Below are 19,865 nucleotides of genomic sequence, written 5' to 3'. Positions count from 1 at the left end.
TGGGCTGAGCCACCTGGAAGGCCGTGGTATATTTTGCTGAATTAGCGATTGTAGAATCCGGAGAGAAACTGAACTGAGAGAGACCGAGGGCTCACTTTCAGGTGTGTTGCATTTGAGGATCTGAGCTGCTTTTCGGAAACCCTGGTGGTGTAGTGGTTAAGTGCTACGGCTGCTAACCAAGAGGTCAGCAGTTTGAATCCGCTAGGCGTTCCTTGGAAACCCTATTGGGCAGTTCTACTCGGTCCTATAGGGTCGCTATGAGTTGGAATCCACTCGACGGCAGTGGGTTTGGTTTTGGTTTGAGCTGCTTGCATAAAACACACTCCATAGACATTTATTGGTATATTACTGTACCGTCGAGGTTTATAAAACCCCGTAAAAGCACATGACTACTAGCAATGATCAAGGTGGGACCCCCGGGACCCCCCCCCAAACTTACACAGGACATCACACAAAACCCAGTGCATTCAAGTCAATTCCAACTCATAGTGGCCCTATAGGACAGTCCTAACTGCCCCATAGAGTTCCCAACGAGCGCCTGGAAGGTTCGAACTGCCGACCCTTTGGTTAGCAGCCATAGCACTTTGGTTAGCAGCCATAGCACTAAACCACTACGCCACCAGGGTTTCGCCACAGGAAAGGAGCTAAAATAAATACTGTTAACTTTGCTGTCCAAAGCCTCGTTATTTGGCCTTCGCGCATGCTCAGCATCAACCAGTTTCGTAGCAGGCTGGCTTCGGAGCACAGACAAGCGGTTGCCCCCTGCTGGTCAGTGCTCTGTAACGCAGCCCGAGAAGAGGAAATTGTTAGAGGCGGGGTACCTGCGGGATGACGTTTAAACAACTCGTCGGGGAGAGAAAGCAGTTGTTCGTGCGTCAGTGGCGCGCGCCGTGGGAAACCTGACAAGCCTCATGGCTGCAGGTTGTTCGGCGGTACCGGGGCCAAAGGCTGCCTCCGAAGGGCCGGTGGTGGGACCGGCCGGCGTCCTGCCTTGTCTGGAGCTGCCAACCTACGCTGCCGCTTGCGCGCTGGTGAGTAACCACTACTCCTGCCTGGTGGCCGGGCCGCACCGGAGGCACATCGCGTTGTCACCGCGCTACCTCAACAGGAAACGCACTGGCATCCGAGAACAGCTCGACGCGGAGCTCCTGCGCTATTCGGAGAGGTACCAGTATCTTTGCTTTTTTCTTTTACTTTGGGGACAACGCCATAACGTAGCCTGAAGCCCCTTCTGGGTAGAGGAGGAGGGAACGGCGAGTGATCCTGTCGATGGCGCAGCAGAAAAGGGGCAAATGGGGAAAGTCGCAGCTGCCCAACAGGAACTAGCTCCGAGGCATTCTGGGGTCCTGATCTACCCCCCAAAGCCAGTACCTGCCTGCGTGGTCGAGATCTTTCCAGGGCCCCTTTCGTAGTCAGGAAAGAAGACTGAAAGATGAAGTGATTGCCGTGGATTGGGGGGAGTGGAGAAGCTCACTCCGAAACAGACAGTCTAGGGTCTGGAGACCTAGTAGATCAAGTTTCTTTGGCAATGAACGCATCATTTAGCTCCTTGCGGATAGCTTTCTCATTGGTCAAATGAAAGTTTGGAATGCAGTGCCTCAATAGAGTCTATGATTCTACAGAAAATTGCACGTGAAGCGTGAGCACAATCGTTTAATTATAAAACATAAAGGACGTTTTTGTTGTTTGTTATGTTTGCACTGATAACTACCCGTATTCTCTTCCCTTGGATCTAATCGGGCACGAGGGAAATACCATTAGTTTTGTTTCGTTTTTAAGAGCAATGGAAGCCTAACTGGTCTGCCTGTTGCTCTTGAGGGGAAAAGCCCTCTGGTTCCTTTAAATTAAGGTGTTGAAAAGTCCTCTGAAAATTGAGAATCTACAGGTGGAAGAAAAATGCACCTTAATACTCGACTAGACTACTTTGACTGAAAAACATGAGTTCTAAAGGTGAGGTTAATGGATTCTCTAGGAACTCATAGTAGCCCTTCAGGAATTCCATGACACCACCGCCGCTCCCCAGTTGCAGAAATTTCCTGTGTGAATTTCCTTGGGGAAAATATTCAAAACCTTTAACACTTTCTCCAGGGATCCTGGACCTAACACGGGTTAACAATCAATCACATCCATCAATCTTGTACAACTTCCTGCAAACACCAGCAAACATTTGCCCTGGCCCTACTGGCGACCTGGAAACCCTGGTGGCATACTGGTTAAGAGCAACAGCTGGTAACCAGAAGGTCGGCAGTTCGAATCCACCAGGCCCTCATTTGAAACCCTATGGGGCAGTTCTACACTGTCCTATAGGGTTGCTATGAGTCGGAATCCTCTCAACAGCAACGGGGTTATACTGGCGACCTGGTATGCAAAAACAAAAAGCTAGATTCTTGTTTCAAGGAGTTTCAAGATTTAATAGAGGGATATAAATGTAAGCCAAATCTAGTTAAGTGTTAAAATTTGACATAAATCTCTATTATGTTATAGTAAGAAAAGGAGTGTGAGTTGGATTTTGGGAGTTTTGAGAATGACTTGACAGAGGGAGGATACTTTTAGATGGTAGTATTCCAAGTAAAGAGAGCGCCATGAACAATGAATAAAACCAAAATCCAGACCCATTGTGATGGAGTTGATTCTGACTCACAGCAACCATATAGAATAGAGTAGAACTGCTCCCTAGGGTTTCCAAGGAGGGGCTCATGGATTCGAACTGCTGACCTTTTGGTTAGCAGCCTAACGCTTAACCACTGTGCCACTAGGGCCCCAAACAATGGATTCAGATGTGAAATAGTATGCTGTGATGCAGGAACTGTAAGTACTACATAACTGGAATAAGGTTTTTATATCAGGGGAAAGCTATTGGGGTGCACTTGGAGAGGAGAGGAAGTCAAAGATGGGTGACTCAGAAAGGATAGTCATGTTTGCCTTTCTCTCTCTTTTTTTTTTTTTTTTGTTCTTGCTTTGTTTTGGGTTTTCCTTTCTTTTTTTTTCTCAATGTGCTTAAACAGGACTAGCAGTTCATCCAACTCTGAGACTTGGCATACACTTGAGAGAGTCCCTGGGACATCATCAGATTTGCAGTTTTAGCAACCATACTTAATAGCATTAAATGATGGTTTAAGAAGGTTTAGGCAGTAGACACGGAGACCAATTAAGAGATCATAATCATTACAGAGAAAAATTAGAGGGGGTGGATTTGAGAGATTTGAGGATATACAAGGTGACATACATAAAATCTGGAAACAGACAACCATTTAATGTATTTTACTACTTTTCATAACCACTTAATGCCTTCACTTGACAGGGTAGGGGAAAGTTACCCTGCGTGGCTCAGGCAGAAGCTATTACACCAGAATGATTGCATGATAATTTAAGGAACCTATTAAATGATAATTTCTGGAACTGTTTTGGACCATTTAGCCATGTGGAGCAGGCTGCATCCTAAACAGACCTACCTCACCCCTTCAGTTACTTGTGAGGTATGCTAAAGATGCAGGTTTATTCAGTGCACATCAGTTACAAGTCATGTGAGGCAATGTTAACACATGTATGTGTAGAAAGGCTTCATTAATGTGCCTAGTTCATGGTGATTGGTGTCATGTGGTGAACTGTGCATTGCTACTGAGTGACAATACATTGCACATATCATGGGTTGTGGCATAATATTAATAAACCACTTATTTAGTATAGTTGTTTATGTTTTCAGACTTAATGGCCACCCGATAGAATCAGGTAGAGGCTGAGGAAAGGGAGGAATTGAAAATGGCTCTCAGAGTAGTTTTTAAGCCCTCTCAACAGTATTCCCTCACCTTTCTTTTCCCAGTAACGAGATTTTTTTTCAAAGGTATCTCATTTCAACTTTGGGCTGTCTTTGCTTAGACAAAGTAAGTAGTTTTCTAACATTGTGTGGCTTCTAACTTGTGCCTTTAAGGCCATTCAGAAAAAGGAGAGGGGAAACCTATCTGTGTTCCATATGACAGCTTTTGAATTAATTGACAGTGGCAAGTATGTTCCTCCTAGAAATTCAGATAAGTCTTAAATGTGTACTCTAAGCATCCCTTAAACTTGATTTTTCCCTAAATATCTCAAGTGAGGCAATCACGCTGCCTGGAAGCCTACTTAAGAAGGTTTCAGAAAAACAAAAGGAAAGAAGGAAAAGATATATAGTGTTGGAGTATCTGTCTTTGCATTTCTGGTGACCTTTAGTAACTTACATACTTTGAATTGCTTTCCCAAAAGTTTGATGGATTTATACAAACCTTTCTGCACCTAGGCTCTATTGTCACATTATCTTGTCAGCAGCTCCTCCTTTTTATAACTAATATTTTGCAGTGCCACCTTTACTATCTTACGGTGTCCTCTTTACTATGCCGAAATAAAATGTAAAGATAATATAACCCACCTACACAATTTTACGGAATCCCTGGCTGGTGCAGATGGCTAAGTGCTAGATTATTAGCTTAACGGTTGGTGGTTTGAACCCACCCAGAGGCACCTTGAAGACAGGCCTGGCGGTCTGCTTCAGATAGTTCACAGCCTTGAAAACCCTGTGGAGCAGTTCTGCTCTCTGTACACGGGGTCACCATGAATCAGAATCTACTGGTCGGCAGCTACAACAACAATGCAATTCCAAAAAAAACTACGTGGCGCTCTGATACGATATAATAAAATGTATTTCAGCATGCTAATGCTCAGGGGTGACTACACGGAAAGACTGAAGTGGCTAGATGTCGCGTCAGAGACATGGGGACTGCGTCAGTTACACACGGGGGCTGATTCAGGTGTTTTGAATGCACAACTCAGATCACACATGCAGTGTCCCCCCTGGCGCAATGCTTTCTTGAAATAGTGAATAATTCTCAGTAAAATTCCGAACAGAACAAGCTTCCCTTGAATTTACATATTAGTTACATTCCTGGGAATTTTAATGTATATTAAAAACATGCAAAGATAACTTTGTGTTTTTTTTTTTTTTTTTTTTAAGAGTTAGGTTCAAGTCTTAACTTCCGATTTTCTGTGTAGTAAGTTCGGCAGTTTGTTCTCTAAGGAAACCCTGGTGGCGCAGTGGTTAAATGCTACGAATGCTAACCAAAAAGTTGGCTGTTCAAATCCACCAGGCACTCCTTGGGGACCTTATTAGGCAGTGCTGTTCTGTCCTATAGAGTCGCTATGAATTGGAATCAACTCAATGGCAGTGGGTTTGGTTTGGTTTTGGTTTTGTTCTCTAACTTTGTATTTTCTGTGTACCTTGTATTGTCTTAGTGATGGTATGGTTCCTGATTAGGAAAGCCACATGCAGAAATTAACAAGAGAGTGCTTTCCTGAGTAAGTCTCTGAGTTTATGGTTTTCTTAATTTTGGTAGTTTTTTAAGGTTACTTTCCTTTGGTTCCAACAGCTATTGGGAATAAAATATTTCTCTTATTCTCCTAAATCATTCTAGAATTTTGAGTTCAACAAAAATGTTCTCTCTTCTCAAGGTTCTTTAAGTATTGTGTAGCATCTAGGCATATATACAGATAGATTTCTTTAAGTCTTGTGCAGAATCTAGGCATATATACAGATAGATTAAACAAAATGAGATTAAGACCAGTGATCAAGTTATACACTAGTCATATAGGAGCACGGAGAGGATTTCAGCCTGGCTTGGAAGAGTACAGAAAACCCATTCTGGAAGAGGTAGTGGGTATGGGGTGTAGAGCCATCAGGCCTGTACCCCTAAGTGTTGTTATAATTACCTAAGAATTTGAGAATTACATTTTGAAATTGTAGTTACCCCCTAATCTTGACTGTCTAAATTTTAGAATAATCTAAAGAAAGTTAAGTAAGTCAGGATCAGTTCTCAATAAATGATACAGTTGTATTTCTTAACATTTCCATTTTCTAGTAACAGTTGCTTGTTGAGATTTTTTTCTATTAAATCATTGGTTTAATATTTAGAAGCTTCTGCTTTAACCCTAATGCTTAGCTTGCTATATCCCATTAAATAGAGAAAATTGGTAACAATGGATGATAACAAAAATTGCCTCTCATTCTGGCATACTCATAGAAACACACAGACATGTTCCTTGCTAAGTTACGTTGTTTCATTCTAGCATGACTAAAACTCAAATGGGTAGCAAATAGGGAAGATGAGTCAACTTAATTGCTAATGCATAATTGGACCTTTTGTTTAAATAACCGTTATTAACTTAGTCAATACATTGGAACCCTTTGGTAAAATTGAGTTTCCAAAGATGTTATATAATAACCATATGTTATATTTTTGGCATGGGTGGTTGTATTTAGGAAAAGTATGCTTTTTGGAAGGAGTCTTGGTGGTACAGTAGTTAAGCAGTTTGCTGCTAACCGAAAGGTCAGTGGTTCGAACCCACCAGCCGCTTCTTGGGAAAAAGATCTGACAGTCTGCTTCTGTAAAGATTACAGCCTTGGAAACCCTATGGGGCAGTTGTTCTCTCTCCTGTAGGGTCGCTGTGAGTCCGAATCCACTTAACGGCAACAGGTAAATGGTGTACTTTTTGGACTCTTGAATTATCTAATCAGCATGAAAATGACCTAGTTTAAAAGAGAGTAAAATATGTCATTTTTTAATTCCTTTTTTTTTTCATACAGCCTTTTAGGTGTCCCTGTTGCATATGATAACATCAAAGTAGTGGGTGAGCTGGGAGATATTTATGATGATCAAGGACACATTCATCTTAACATTGAAGCAGATTTTGTTATTTTCTGCCCTGAACCAGGGCAAAAGCTTATGGTACGTATATCATTTCTTTCTAGTTTTCTGTATATAATTACGTAATTTGGAAAACTGTAAGGGATTATATAAACCTACATTAAAAAGTTATTTATTTTTTGTTTATTTATTTATTTATTTACTTACTTTAACTCCATCCTAAAACTCACATGCATTTACAGAGTAAATGTCCCATTCAAATTTATTCTTTACATATGAAGGGCCTGTGCAAGTCCTTTGCCCATTTTTAATTGTGTTTTTGTCTTTTTATTGTTGAGTTATTGTTTGGGCATGGTCTGCTGGGTAGCCTCTGTACATCCCACCCAGGCTGCCCAAGTAGAGTCCTTGGGCCCAGAACATCTCTGATAAGGAGCTTGGGAATGGAGTCTCTCACTCATACCCAGTCCCTCCTCATCAGAGAAGCCTTCCCCCTGTTCTGGGCACACAGTAACTTTCTCTATCCCTTGCACATGTGTGGGCACTGTATGGCACCTGGCCAACCCTACTTCTTTATGTCCTCCCGGCAGGAGGGAACAGGGTCTCTGGACTGTGGCACTAGAGTGGTGAACATAGAACATCTGGCCTGCACCAACCATATGCAGGATGATCCTGCTGGCCACGGGAGACCATTGCCCCCTAGTGAAGCTCTGTCTCTTCTCTGTGTGGATAAAGCATCTCCCACGCACTGTTAGAGTGTGTGCTATGGTCTTTTGTGGGCAACCTTGAACCCTGGCACGACAGTTAGGTTTTCTCCTCTCTCTGTCTACACTTATTCTCTACTTGTCATCTATAACATGATACAAATTTCTTTCAGATAAATATGCTGTGATTTTTTTTCTCCCAGTCTGTGACTTGTCTGTTTATTTTTAATGGTATCTTTTGAAGACCAGAAGCTTTTAATTTTGATAAGATCCAGTATATCGGTTTACACTTGTATGGCTATTGCTTTCTGGATCCTATCTAAGGAACTTGGTTTATCCCCAGAATGTGAAAATATTCTATAAGCTTTGTAGTTTTAGCTTTGCTGTTTAAGTCTGAAATCACTCTTGAATAATTTTTTGTTCAAGGATGAGGTAGAGGTGAAGATGCATTTTTTTTTTCCGTGTAACTGTCCATTTGTTTGAGTCCCATGTATGACTTTTCTTTCCCCCATTGAATTCTCACAAAGGCATTTGTCAAAAAGCAATTGACTTTATAAGTGTGGGCCTGTTTCTAGACTTTTATTCCCTTGACCTATTCATCTGTCTTTATGCCAGTAATATACTTGTGCTGTCTTGTCTAACGGAACTTCTTTTTCAAGATTGTTTTGGCTATTTTAGGTATTCATTTCAATATAAATGTTAGAGTTTGTCAATTAGTTTGTCTAAAAAAAAAATCACTGGGATTTTGCTTTGGAGTATGTTGAATATGTTGGTCAACTTGGGGAAAATGTATATTTTGATACTTAACATACTTAGTTTTGCAGTTTGTGAGCATTTATAAGATTTTCTTTAATTTCTTTCAGCAGTTTTATAGTTTTCAGTGTAGGAATCTTGCATGCATTTTATTAAGTGTGTCCGCAAGTATATTATTCTTAATGCTATTGTAGATGGTGTTTTTTACTTTATTTTCCAATTATTCATATCTAGAACATAGAAATACATATATTTTTATATATTAGCCTTGTATCCTGCAACCTTGCTAAATTCTCTTCTTTGTATTTTTTGTTTGTTTTTCTGTTGGTTCTTTAGAATTTTCTGTGTGCACAAGTGCCTGCAGATAGTTACAGTGTATGTCTTCCTTTCGAATTCATATGCCTTTTTATTTTTTTCATTTCTATTCCCATTGGCTGTGTGTAGAATTCTTCATTTAAAATAATTCTCTCGAAGAATGCTAAAGTTCCGTTCTTTTCTAGCATCCAGTGTTGTGATGAAAATAACCTATTAATTTCTGTGTTTTCTCTTTGAGAGCTTTAATAACCTTATTGTTAGATATATGAAATGTATAATATTTCAAGGATTTTACGGTGCTGTTTCAATCTGAAACATCATTTGGCTTTGGAAAACTCACCTTTTTTTTTTTTTGTAATATCTTCTCCATTTAGTTTTTTTTCCCCTGCAGGTTCTATTTGATAGAGTTTGGTTCTCCTGTGTTGATTGAGTACTTAACTTTGCTCCTACATTTTTTCATTCCAATCTTTTTTCTCTGTTGTGGACAGTTCCTCAACTTTTTCCTTCTAGTCTTTCTATTACTGTTTTTGTTTTAATTATTAAATTTCAACAGGCTTAGTGTTCCCATTATTATTTTTTTTTTCCTTAAACTTTTTTTTCCCACCATAGCATCTGTTCTTGTTTTATGGGACTAATCTTGAATCTCTTTGAAGTTTATAATTAAAATTTAATTTTGTCCTTTTTAAATTGCCTCTTTCTTTTTTAGGTCAGCTCTATTTATATTGGCTCTTATTCATGCTTACAATTTTCCTTATGTTTTGGCATACTTGGTAGTCTGTTTATTTTTATGCCTAAAGGATCAGGTTAATGCCCAAGATTGTTGATGTGGGTAATATGCTGCTTTATGGTGATCTTCCTTCCGAGGCATCTTTCCCAAATGGCAGGGGACAGGGGTTGGGAGTGGGAGTTTTTTTTGAACTGTAGTTTTTTTTTTTGCTTTAGATGGAACTTTACAGAGCAAATCAGTTTCTCATTCAACAGTTTATACACAAATTGTTTTGTAACATTGGTTGCTATCCCTGCTATGTGTCAACACTCTCCCCTTCCACACCCCAATTCCCCATTTCCATCCATCCATTTTCCCTGTCCCTTCCTGCCTTCTTGTCCTTGCTTTTGGACAAGTGTTGCCCGTTTGATCTTGTGTACATGATTGAACTAAGAAGCACGTTCCTCATGTGTGTTATTGTTTCTTTTATAGACCTGTCTAGTCTTTGGCTGAAGGGTAGACTCCGGGAGTGGCTTCAGTTCTGAGTTAAAAGGGTGTGTGTCGGGGGGCGGATTTTGTGTACTTGGGTGAGTGAGTGTAATGGCAACTTCACATTAAGGTACATGATTGGAAAGTCAGAATACTGACTGATCAAATAAGGAGAGCCCTCCTCTGAAGCAGAAACTCCAGTGCTTAAGCAGAACCTGGCAGTTTCTTTATTCCATTTTTATTTAGCAACTATCCACTGAGTGCTTAGGTGCTATTTAAAGGTGCTGAAGACAGCTGTAGACAAAATAAAATCTCTGTTCTTTTGGAGCATACATGGGGGAAACTGATAAATAAAGAAGTAATTAAATTGCATATTGGTTGATGATAAGTGCTAAAGAGAAAAACAGAATAAGAAAAAGAAAATAAGGTGGTTGGAGGTGAAGTGACTTGTTTTGTGTAAGGTGGTCAGGAAATGCTGACTGCTTAGGTGACATTTGCAGAGACCTGTAGGAAGTTGAGGAGGTAGCCTTTCAGGTATCTAGAGTAAGAACGCATCTGAATAAAGGAAGAGCAAATGCAAAGACCTGAGATGAGAATATGCTTGGGCGTTTGAAGAGTAGCAAGGTGGCCAGTGTGGCTAAACTAGAGTAAGTGAGGGGAAGAGTAGTGGAATATGGGGTCAGAGAGGTTGGGAAGGTTGGAGGGAGTAGATTTTTAGTCTTTTAAATAATATCAGTTTGAATTTCAGATAACGGAAACTAATCACATTTCTTTTAAACAAAAATGAATTTATTATAGGAAATTAAGTACTAATGAAGTTATAGTAGATAAAGGGACAGGGTTTAGGCTGAGTTTCCAGAGGTAACTCAGAGAATAACTACAGATTTGGTAAGCACAGATGCTGTTAATTGTCATAATTAGGAATCACTGCTCTAATTACTGGCTTCCGGGCTATACCATTCAACCTAATCCATGCCTTTAAAATAGATGCCTACAACCTGCCTCCCAATACCGGCAGAGCCTCAGATGCAGGCCACTGTCACGGCCGCCACCTCTTACTTAACTTTTACCATCCAAATTTTAACAATGTTCATTTGCTTATGTTGACACAGGTGTAACCCAGGATCGTGAGTCTGGGAAAAGTAGTCTAGCTTTCTAACCTCTAGTATTTAGCAGAAGGGGGCTAGAATAGAGAGAGTTGTTAGCCAGTCTGCACATTCTCCCTCAGTCCATGGTGAGCTTATGCTCTAAGAGAGAAGGGAAGCCGTGAAAAAGCTTTATGCAGAAGTATGTGGTTTAGCTTAAGTAACCAGGTACCTGTGTAAAGATTAGACTGGTTGTGACTGGGGGAAGATACAGGCAAGGAGACCAGTTAAGAGACTGTTTCATAATCAAAGTGAGTGGCAACAGTGGATTGGACCGGTTGGTAACACTGTAGGGGTAGGAGCATGAGGGTTCTGGATGTATTTTGAAAATAGAGCCAACAGGATTTGCTGATTGATAACTAAATGTGGAATGTGACAGAAATACTGAAGTTAAGACTGACTGCAGGGTTTTTGGCTGAGTAGTGGTTAAGTACTACGGCTGCTAACCAAGAACTACCGACCTCTTGGTTAGCAGCCGTAGTATTTAACCACTACGCCACCAGGGTTCCCTTCTATCTGGAAAGAGTTAAATTGCTTTCCACCATATGGCTTCTGGACATACTGTTCTCTCTGCAGGAAATGCTCTCTACCCTCTTGTCCTTCAGGTTACAGCCTAAATGTTGTCCCTTTCATGACCAACTGATACCTAATCCATTCTTTTTCTCCATAGCATGTATCACGGTTTGTAATTATATATTTCTTAGTTTATGTGTTATTGTCACTCCAACGTGGCCTTTAGAAACTAGAGGCATGGAGTTCACTGGGATGAAAAAGCCAGGAGGAGCAGTGTGGCTCAGGGCTTCGAGCTGTGCTTTCCTCTGCTAGGCTTTTCTACCAGTGTGATTCCAGCTCTTGCAGAAATTAGATCCCTGCCAATGGGTCTTCCCTTCCCTTCCCTTCCAGTTCTCAGAGCTTTTGTGAATTTATTCCCTTGTGTGCTTTCTTAGGAGTCCTGGTGGCATGGTGGCTAAGTACTCAGCTGCCAACCAGAAGGTCAGTGATTTGAACCCACCAGCTGCTCCACAGGAGAAAGATGTGGAAGTCAGCTTCCATAAAGATTTACAGTCTTGGAAGCCCTACAGGACAGTTTTGTTCTGTTCTATAGGGTCGCTATGAGTTGGAATCAACTTGACGGCAGTGGGTTCGGTTTTTTTGATTTGTACTTTCTTACTTCATTTCAATGAGATTTTTAGAAGAAAATGGAAGCTCTCCAGGTTATCCGTTTGCAATGTAATCAGTTTGCTTAAAGCCCTTCAATGGCCTCCTACTGTATTTGAAATAAAATCTTGGAACTTCGTACCATATCCAGCAAGATCTGAGTGATCTGGCATCTGCCTCTCCAGTGTGGTCCCTTGAGACCCTTTACTGTGCTCTGGCCATCCTGGCCTTCTTTCTAAAACCCCAAACCAAACCCACTGCCGTCCAGTCCATTCCGACTCACAGCAACCCTATAGGACAGAGTAGAACTGCCCCATAGAGTTTCCAAGGAGCACCTGGCAGATTCGAACTGCCGACTTCTTGGTTAGCAGGGGTAGTACTTAACCACTACGCCACCAGGGTTCCCTTCTATCTGGAAAGAGTTAAATTGCTTTCCACCATATGGCTTCTGGACATATTGTTCTCTCTGCAGGAAATGCTCTCTACCCTCTTGTCCTTCAGGTTACAGCCTAAATGTTGTCCCTTTCATGACCAACTGATACCTAATCCATTCTTTTTCTCCATAGCATGTATCACGGTTTGTAATTATATGTTTCTTAGTTTATGTGTTATTGTCACTCCAACGTGAACTCCTCTTTTGTTTATCAGTGCATTCTCAGCATTTAGGCCTGTGCCTGCCATGCCATATGTAATCTATGATATCATCATATGGACATTTCTCTTCATTCATGATACTTATTGAACCCAGCTGACTTAAATAAACATACATATACATACTGTAGAGAACTTCTAGAAGTAGAACTCGAAGTAGAATTTTTTTTTTCTTTTTTTGTCCAGAATTAATTCTTCTGTACCCTGATACCAGGAAATTAAAGTCAACCTTTGAGCAGGTTCTGAGTTCTATTACTTGGAAGTCAAGTTTTGACCATAATGCTTATGTCTTTTCTAGTCTTATAGGAAACAGAAGCCAAGATAGAATTAGACATGCGTAGTTATTGAGGGAAACACCTGTGAGGAATACAGGGGAGGGAGTGGGACAGGGTAGGGATAGCTGATGCAAGAGACAGAGAGGGCGAAGAAGGAGGATTGAGTGGGAAGAGTGTCATATTACAACGCAGTTCTGAGAAAGTTTTGATCAGGTCAGTGGAGAGTCCTTAGGTCACAGTTGCCCATCAGATGAGTCCCCTGTCTCACAGGAATGGACCTGAATTAGTACCCCTCCTGTTCTCAGCCACTGGCTGGGAGCAGGCCATGGGCAGCATAGCCTAGGTAGGATAGCAATGGTGGATCCAGAGGGGCAGCAGCTGGGCCCATCAGACAGCTGTGTTCCCGATAGCAAGAGATCTAAGCAGCACATTTTCATGGCCAGCACATCGCTGTTATTATCTTTCCCTTCTCATATTTGAACATAAGCAAGTTCTTTCCCATCAATGAAATACAGGGATTTTAGCTTTTAGGATTAAAAAACTGCAGCTTTCAGAATGCCTCTTATTATTGACTCATCAGTATGGAGAAGGCTATTAACATGAGTTTAGGGATGAAGATTGTATTTTCCCATATGAGAACTTTAGTGCCCTTCACTGGAAGACTGATTCCATTACATACAGTATGTCTGGTTTTCAGTTGAGTGCTAGTTCAGAGCAATGCTGCTATCTTTTCTGCTCTTAGAGTTGTGGGAGGCCACGTGGCAGCTTCTTCAGACTTACTTTGAGATCATCCAGGAGCTACCACTGGGAATACCGGACCCCTCATGACAGAGCAGGAAGTCTTATTCTGTCATGTGTAAGGGGTTGCTGAGGTTGTATAGTACTGTATGCAAGTCAGTATTATTTACAGTTCTAGGATTCAGAACATGTGATTAAAAAATATTTCAGATTTTCATCCATATAGCTTATATATATTGACTCCTAGGGGAAGAATGGAAGACTAAGTTTTATAGGAACTTTCGTTTTTAGCTGAAAGTCATACAGCACACATTTTTATTTTCATTTTAAAGCTTCCAGGAATATTTTTATGTTAGCCAAAATACCATGCTCAAGATTTACATGTAAGGGGTAAGCTATCGTCTAATAGGATTGCTTACATCCTGCTAAATTGAATCATTAAGGAATGCTTTTCAACTTTGAAATACAGTCTGTTTATAGAAATATAATGTGGATTCTGTTACACATATGCTTGCTTCTGGCCTTGAGGTCTTGAGACTTTCCTTCTCATGTAGGTCATATCAAGGAGTATTTTCTGCTTGGTTTCAATGTGGTTATAATCTACTTCCCAAGGAATCCTGCAGTGGAGGTCAAAGTGGCTTTTTTGTTTGTTTTTGTTTTCCTTTTTTTTTTTTTTGAGGTTGGGGGAAGGGAGGGTGGTTGTTTTACAGTTTTCTAAAGCAGTATTTTGTTATGGCATGCAGTAAGTTTAGTTAACCATATTACATTATACCTCTAATTTGATGTTTTCTCTTTGAAGATCATTTTGAGCTTCTAAAGCTTAATCTCACCTTTTAACTCTGTGAATCTCTTCATGGGGTTATGCTTTTTTTCCTTCTTCTTCCTAGGGCACAGTTAATAAAGTGTCTTCCAGCCACATAGGCTGTTTAGTCCATGGCTGTTTCAATGCCTCTATCCCTAAACCTGAGCAGATGCCAGCTGAGCAGTGGCAGACCTTGGAGATAAACTTGGGAGATGAACTAGAATTTGAAGTATTTCGTTTAGACTCAGATGCTGCTGGAGTATTCTGCATTCGAGGAAAACTAAATACCACTAGGTCAGTTCACTGTCACTATATTATCACTGAGTACTTAGTTGTTTCTGTTTAATTCTAACTTTAGAGAGCATGAGCCCCTCTGTAATGAATGTTAATTCTGTTTACAAGAGTATTTATGCTTGGACGCCACAAAGTCAATGTAAACGGGAGTCTTAAGTGCCCTTAGTTTTTGCCCTTACAGTGCATGAAATTAGTTTTGTAAAGCTCAGCATCTAGCTAACTGGTCTGGCTTTTCAGAATTTGGTTTTGCTGAATATTTTGTAGCTTGTTGTTAGCTTTAAAAATTTGATCTCTGAACTTGAACTGTTAAATGCATAATTCTGTTGTGTAACTCTTAACCTCCTTTTATTTTTACATAATTGAAACAATAATAATTTGATTATTGTCATCTAGATATTTTAATTTCTGGATTATTCTGTACCAAAATTCTTATCAAAATTAATCTTGAGCTTGGTCATAAGAGTGAAGTTTAACAGGGAAAAAAAGTCCCCCGAAAAGCAGTTGGCTCTGTTAACAGTTTTTTCTCGATTTGCCTCAATAAATATCAGGTAACTGACATGGATTGACGTTCTAGAGCATATGTCCAATAGAGCTTTCTGTGATGATGTACTATTTCTGCACAGTACCAGAGCCTCCCTACTTAGCACCTGGAATGTGGATAGTGCAACTAAGGAAATAAAATTTTTTAATTATTTAATCTAAATTAACTTAAATTTAAACGATCACATGTGGCTAGTGGCTGTGTATAGGACAGTGCAGTTCTAGAAGGAGGACTCCTTTTTATTTTAGTGATGTAAAGTAGTTCATGTTTGAGGTAATACTAACTCAGCATAGATGAAATAAAATAATAAAATATTATTAAATTAAATATTTAATTATAATTCAATATTATTAAATTAGTAAATATTATTTAATTAAATAATATCAATGAAATAAGGATTGAAATAGTAGAAGGGGAACTCTATTACTTTGATAGATACCAGAAGTATATTTTCTATCAAATGTTAGTGGTCTGTCTAATAAGACTGGGTATTGTTTTAATGTTCAGCAACCAGATTTTTATGAACCAAACCAAAAGTTAGAAGCATGTTTCGACAAGACTTTTTTGCTGCTCTTATGAGTGAAAAATAGCTGGGAGAAGTACTTTGGAATCGAAGCTTTTAGCACTTCCAAGATATTTCAGTGGGCTGAAGGCTGACAAGCTAAAATATTTGAAATTTATCCCATAGTTTGTGTCTCGTACTGCTGCCATTATTTAGAAAAATCTTAGCATGTTGGGATGTGCTTGATCTTATTTTATTCTTTTATTTTTGCTTATTACTATATTAATATTTTACATTGTTAATTTACAGTTTACAAGCCAAATGCTCTGAGATTTCTGAAGAAGTAACAGAAACCATCACTGAAGAAGCTGTTGAAAAACCTCTAAAGAGGAAAAAGAAAAGGAAGAAAGACCTAGAGACTTACGAAGTGAAAGATGGTACTGCAGAGCTACTGGATGTCACCACAAAGGAAGAAACAGTCCTGCAGACTAATAACAATGTGGATGGCCTCTGGGAGGAAGAGCCAAAGAAGAAGAAGAAGAAGAGAAAGCACCAGGAAGATCAGGACCAGGACCCTGTTTTCCAAGGCAGTGACTCCAGTGGTTATCAAAGTGACCACAAAAAGAAAAAAAAGAAAAGAAAACACAGTGAGGAGGCTGAACTTACCCCAATTCTGGAACACTCACCTAAAAAGAAAAGGAAAACGTAATTTCCTTTACTGTGTTTTAAATAGAATTCAATTTTTAAAAGTTTGATTTACACACAATGGATGAATAAATATTTTGATGTGAAATAAGTATATATTCCAATAGTTTACAAAAAAGGAAACATTTGATTAGGAGGGGTTTGTGTGTGTGTGGGTGTGGAAGAATTACAAAACTGCCTATAAACTAATTTTGAGAACAACAGTATTATTAAAATGCCACTTTATTGTATACAGAATAAAAGGTAGAGTTCTCACTTTTGGCTCTTGAATTCTCCCAGATTTTACATCTAAATAAAATTATTTCTATAATTTCATTGACTCCAAAAAGACTTTATAATAAAATATTCATATCATTAAAGAATGGATTTGGTTTTGGGTTTTATCTCTGGTTTTTGATAATAGATTTCACCTTTGTTGTTTTTTATTTCACTTTTTAAAAAATTCAGGACATTTTGTACTTTTAGATTTTTCTTTACCATGGCTACTACAGGGTTGTATTTCTGTTTAACTTCAAATGGTTTGGCAAAGGAGCTCCTAATGTACCCGGAGGTTTTAGGAACCATGCCACTGCTGACTGTATGGTGGGAAACAATATTCACTATTCTTTCCTTCCAAGTGTGTGTTTAAGTCTAAGAGATTGATGGAGAGACTGTTTGCTTGTACTTGTACATTTGTGCTTCATCCGTTCTGCTTTTGTGTGCTAGAGCAGGAGAGGCTGTGAAGACAGAATAAATGTGATTCAAACTAGTGGGAAATTGCCATATTACTCTTTAATGATTGGCCTAGGCTACTAGAAATTGTTCTGAAAAGAAAACAGTTGTCACTGCTTTCATTGAGAAAATGCGGAACGCAGCTTGATTAATGGTTAAATGCTGAGTGACGAAATAACAGTCTGGTCCAGGCTGGTAGTCAGTGCATGGCCATATTCATTTAACAAGTATTTGAACACCTACTGCATGTAAAACATTCCACTGAGGCCCAGGGATATAATGACACACAAGGTAGATGTAGTTCTTTCTTTCCCTTGTGACATGTTGGGAGAAGCAGATTCATACACACACATACATACACATGCATGCAATATAATAGAGAAAATAGAGAAAATAATTAGAAGTTGTGGTAAGGAAAAAGTAGATTGCCCACTCAGTTTTGACTTTGTTAGTATCTGCAAATAGATGGTTGAGTTGTCCTCCTCATATTAGCCATTTTTGCAGCTACTTAGGTACCAAATGTAGTGCTAGTTTGCTTAATGTTCAGTAATAAGTTCTGCCAGTGGTATATTTGGATCTAAATTTGTAATGATAGGATATAGTTTGAAGAGTGGCAGATATTCACGAAGTATCTACAAGTAAATGCCAGGCAGGGAAAGAGTGCAGGCCACCATTTAGATATATGTGGCTGTTGAACCATTGAGGTATTTGTCGTTAGGTACCATGGAGTCGATTCAAACTCATAGTGACCCTATGTACAACAAAATGGAACTTCCTGGTCCTGCACCATTCTCAAGACGCCTACTGCTGTGTTTGAGCCTGTTTTTTAGCCACTGTGTCAGCCTATCTAGTTGAGGGTCTTCCTCTTTTTAGCTGATGCTCTGTCTGCAAAGCGTGTCCTCCAAGGACTGTTCCTTCTGATAACGTGTCCAAAGTACATGGCGTGAAGTCTCATCACCCTTGCTTCTGAAGGTGCTGTCAGTGTAAAATGCACACTGGATTCTGAAAATGTGCCGAAATAGAAAATATCTCAATCCTTCATATTTGTGAAATATAGTTGGGTTAAATAGTAAAATTAATTTCAGCTTTTTTTAACTAGAAAATTTAAAAGTGCATATAAAGCATATACATAAATACATACTTTATAGATTTATTTATTTTTGCACAGCACTGGTTTAAAGAAGTGTGAGTCAAAAGTTTAAAACAAGCTACATTATAACTGGCATAACTGGAAAATGTTTAATAAAGGTTTCAAAATTTAAAATAAGACATCATTGTAATCATGTCTGACAATCTAGACAATTATTTTTTCAGAGAGAGAGAAGCAATTCTAAGCCTCCTCCTACACCCCCCTCCATTTATACACACCAAGGAAGCTGTCACATTTATGCAATTCATGGAAAATTACACTGTGGCTTAGAAAATAAATTCCCATTGTTTTATCTTTATTTGTTTATAGTATTTTTATTTTGCTTTGAGCGGTACCTCTGCCAATTGCATTTTAAAATAATTTGTATCTTTGCCAAAAAATGGGAGTGGCATTCTAAACTTGAAACTAGATTTGTGCATTTTCACAATGTTTGGAAAGTCAGATCTGGCCATTTGTCTTGCCTTGAACATCATGACTTCATTGCTTTTTTCTGATACTAAGAAACCCTGATTATGGTGTCTTCCAAATATCTTTTTGTCACATGCTGTACACTGTAGAGTCCCTATGAGTCGGATAGCAACAGGTTTGGTTTGGTTTTATAAGCTACCATAAAAGTTTTTCGAGACTAAAAATGGGCTACACTATGGTTGCTTTGTAGCCATAATTGTTGCTTTCTCTGGTCATTTTCTACTCATTTGTAGCACTCTGCATTATTGTTTCAAACTTCACTTGTTTGTGAAGCTGGTGTTTAGATCAAATTTCTCTAGACCAAATAATAAGCTTCCTGAGGACTGAGATTATGCCTTAGCTATATCTACAACATTTAGCACTTAGTCCTTCATATACAGAAAGCATCAACGTGTGCTTTGACATTGAAAATTAAATGAAAAGCAGTTTCAAATTGTACCACTGTCTTTGACGTGATATTCTTAATCTTTTCACCCACTATTTCACTAAAATGTATTCAATACTTTGCCTTTATATGATATAATTTTCAAGTATTCTCAGTGCGGCATTGATAATTTAGATGGAAAACATCCAAATGGTAGAAAGTATTTTTAATTTGTATTATATTATTTAACTTGCATTATCTTTGTACATTTTCTTTCAAGAAAGACTTTGTGTCAAAATATGTATTAATTAAAAATATTATACAGCAAAAGTATATTCAGTTCCCCACCCTCTAAGTCATTGGTCTTCCTCCACACCTCTCTTCCCACCACACACACACCCACTTGAACACTTCCCAGAAGTGCTATTGTCAGTTCCATATACAGTTTACAGTAATTTTTAAAAGAAATGAATTTCAAGATATTTTAAAACATTGTTAGGTGCCCTCGAGTCAGTTCCAACTCATAACAACCCTATGTACAACAGAACAAAACACTGCCAAGTCCTGCACCATCCTCATGATCCTTGCTATGTTTGAGCCCATTGTTGAAACCACTGTGTCAATCCGTCTCATTGAGGATCTTCCTCTTTTTCACTGACCCTCTACTTTACCAAGTATGATGTCCTTCTCCAGGGACTGGTCCTTCCTGATAACATGTCCAAAGTGTGT

General features: G+C 39.2%; 1 protein-coding gene across 2 annotated transcripts; it reads left to right on the top strand.

Moving 5' to 3' along the window:
• Positions 1–853: 853 nt before the first annotated feature.
• POLR1F (RNA polymerase I subunit F) lies at positions 854–19,486 on the top strand. Of its 2 annotated transcripts, none has more exons than XM_064290041.1 (4): positions 854–1,165; positions 6,608–6,749; positions 14,571–14,695; positions 16,048–19,486. In XM_064290041.1, exons 1-4 carry the CDS (start codon positions 912–914, stop codon positions 16,445–16,447), a joined length of 921 nt encoding a protein of 306 aa, XP_064146111.1. In that variant the 5' UTR covers positions 854–911; the 3' UTR covers positions 16,448–19,486. The 2 variants fall into 2 exon arrangements, with proteins under 2 accessions (XP_064146111.1, XP_003407137.1); XM_003407089.4 differs by having other exon boundaries at positions 856–1,165; positions 14,487–14,695; positions 16,048–19,477.
• Positions 19,487–19,865: the final 379 nt, after the last annotated feature.

The sequence above is a fragment of the Loxodonta africana genome, chromosome 8, assembly GCF_030014295.1.
Source record: "Loxodonta africana isolate mLoxAfr1 chromosome 8, mLoxAfr1.hap2, whole genome shotgun sequence".
NCBI lineage: Eukaryota > Metazoa > Chordata > Mammalia > Proboscidea > Elephantidae > Loxodonta > Loxodonta africana.
This window is presented reverse-complemented; position numbering and strand designations above follow the sequence as displayed.

What these genes read in the sequence shown, in the direction of transcription:
- POLR1F (XM_003407089.4), top strand. Translation starts at nt 912, where the DNA reads ATGGCTGCAGGTTGTTCGGCGGTACCGGGGCCAAAGGCTGCCTCCGAA. An exon ending in AACCAGGGCAAAAGCTTATG is followed by an intron (nt 6,750 to 14,486) that starts GTACGTATATCA and finishes TCTTCTTCCTAG; the next exon opens with GGCACAGTTAATAAAGTGTC. An exon ending in GGAAAACTAAATACCACTAG is followed by an intron (nt 14,696 to 16,047) that starts GTCAGTTCACTG and finishes GTTAATTTACAG; the next exon opens with TTTACAAGCCAAATGCTCTG.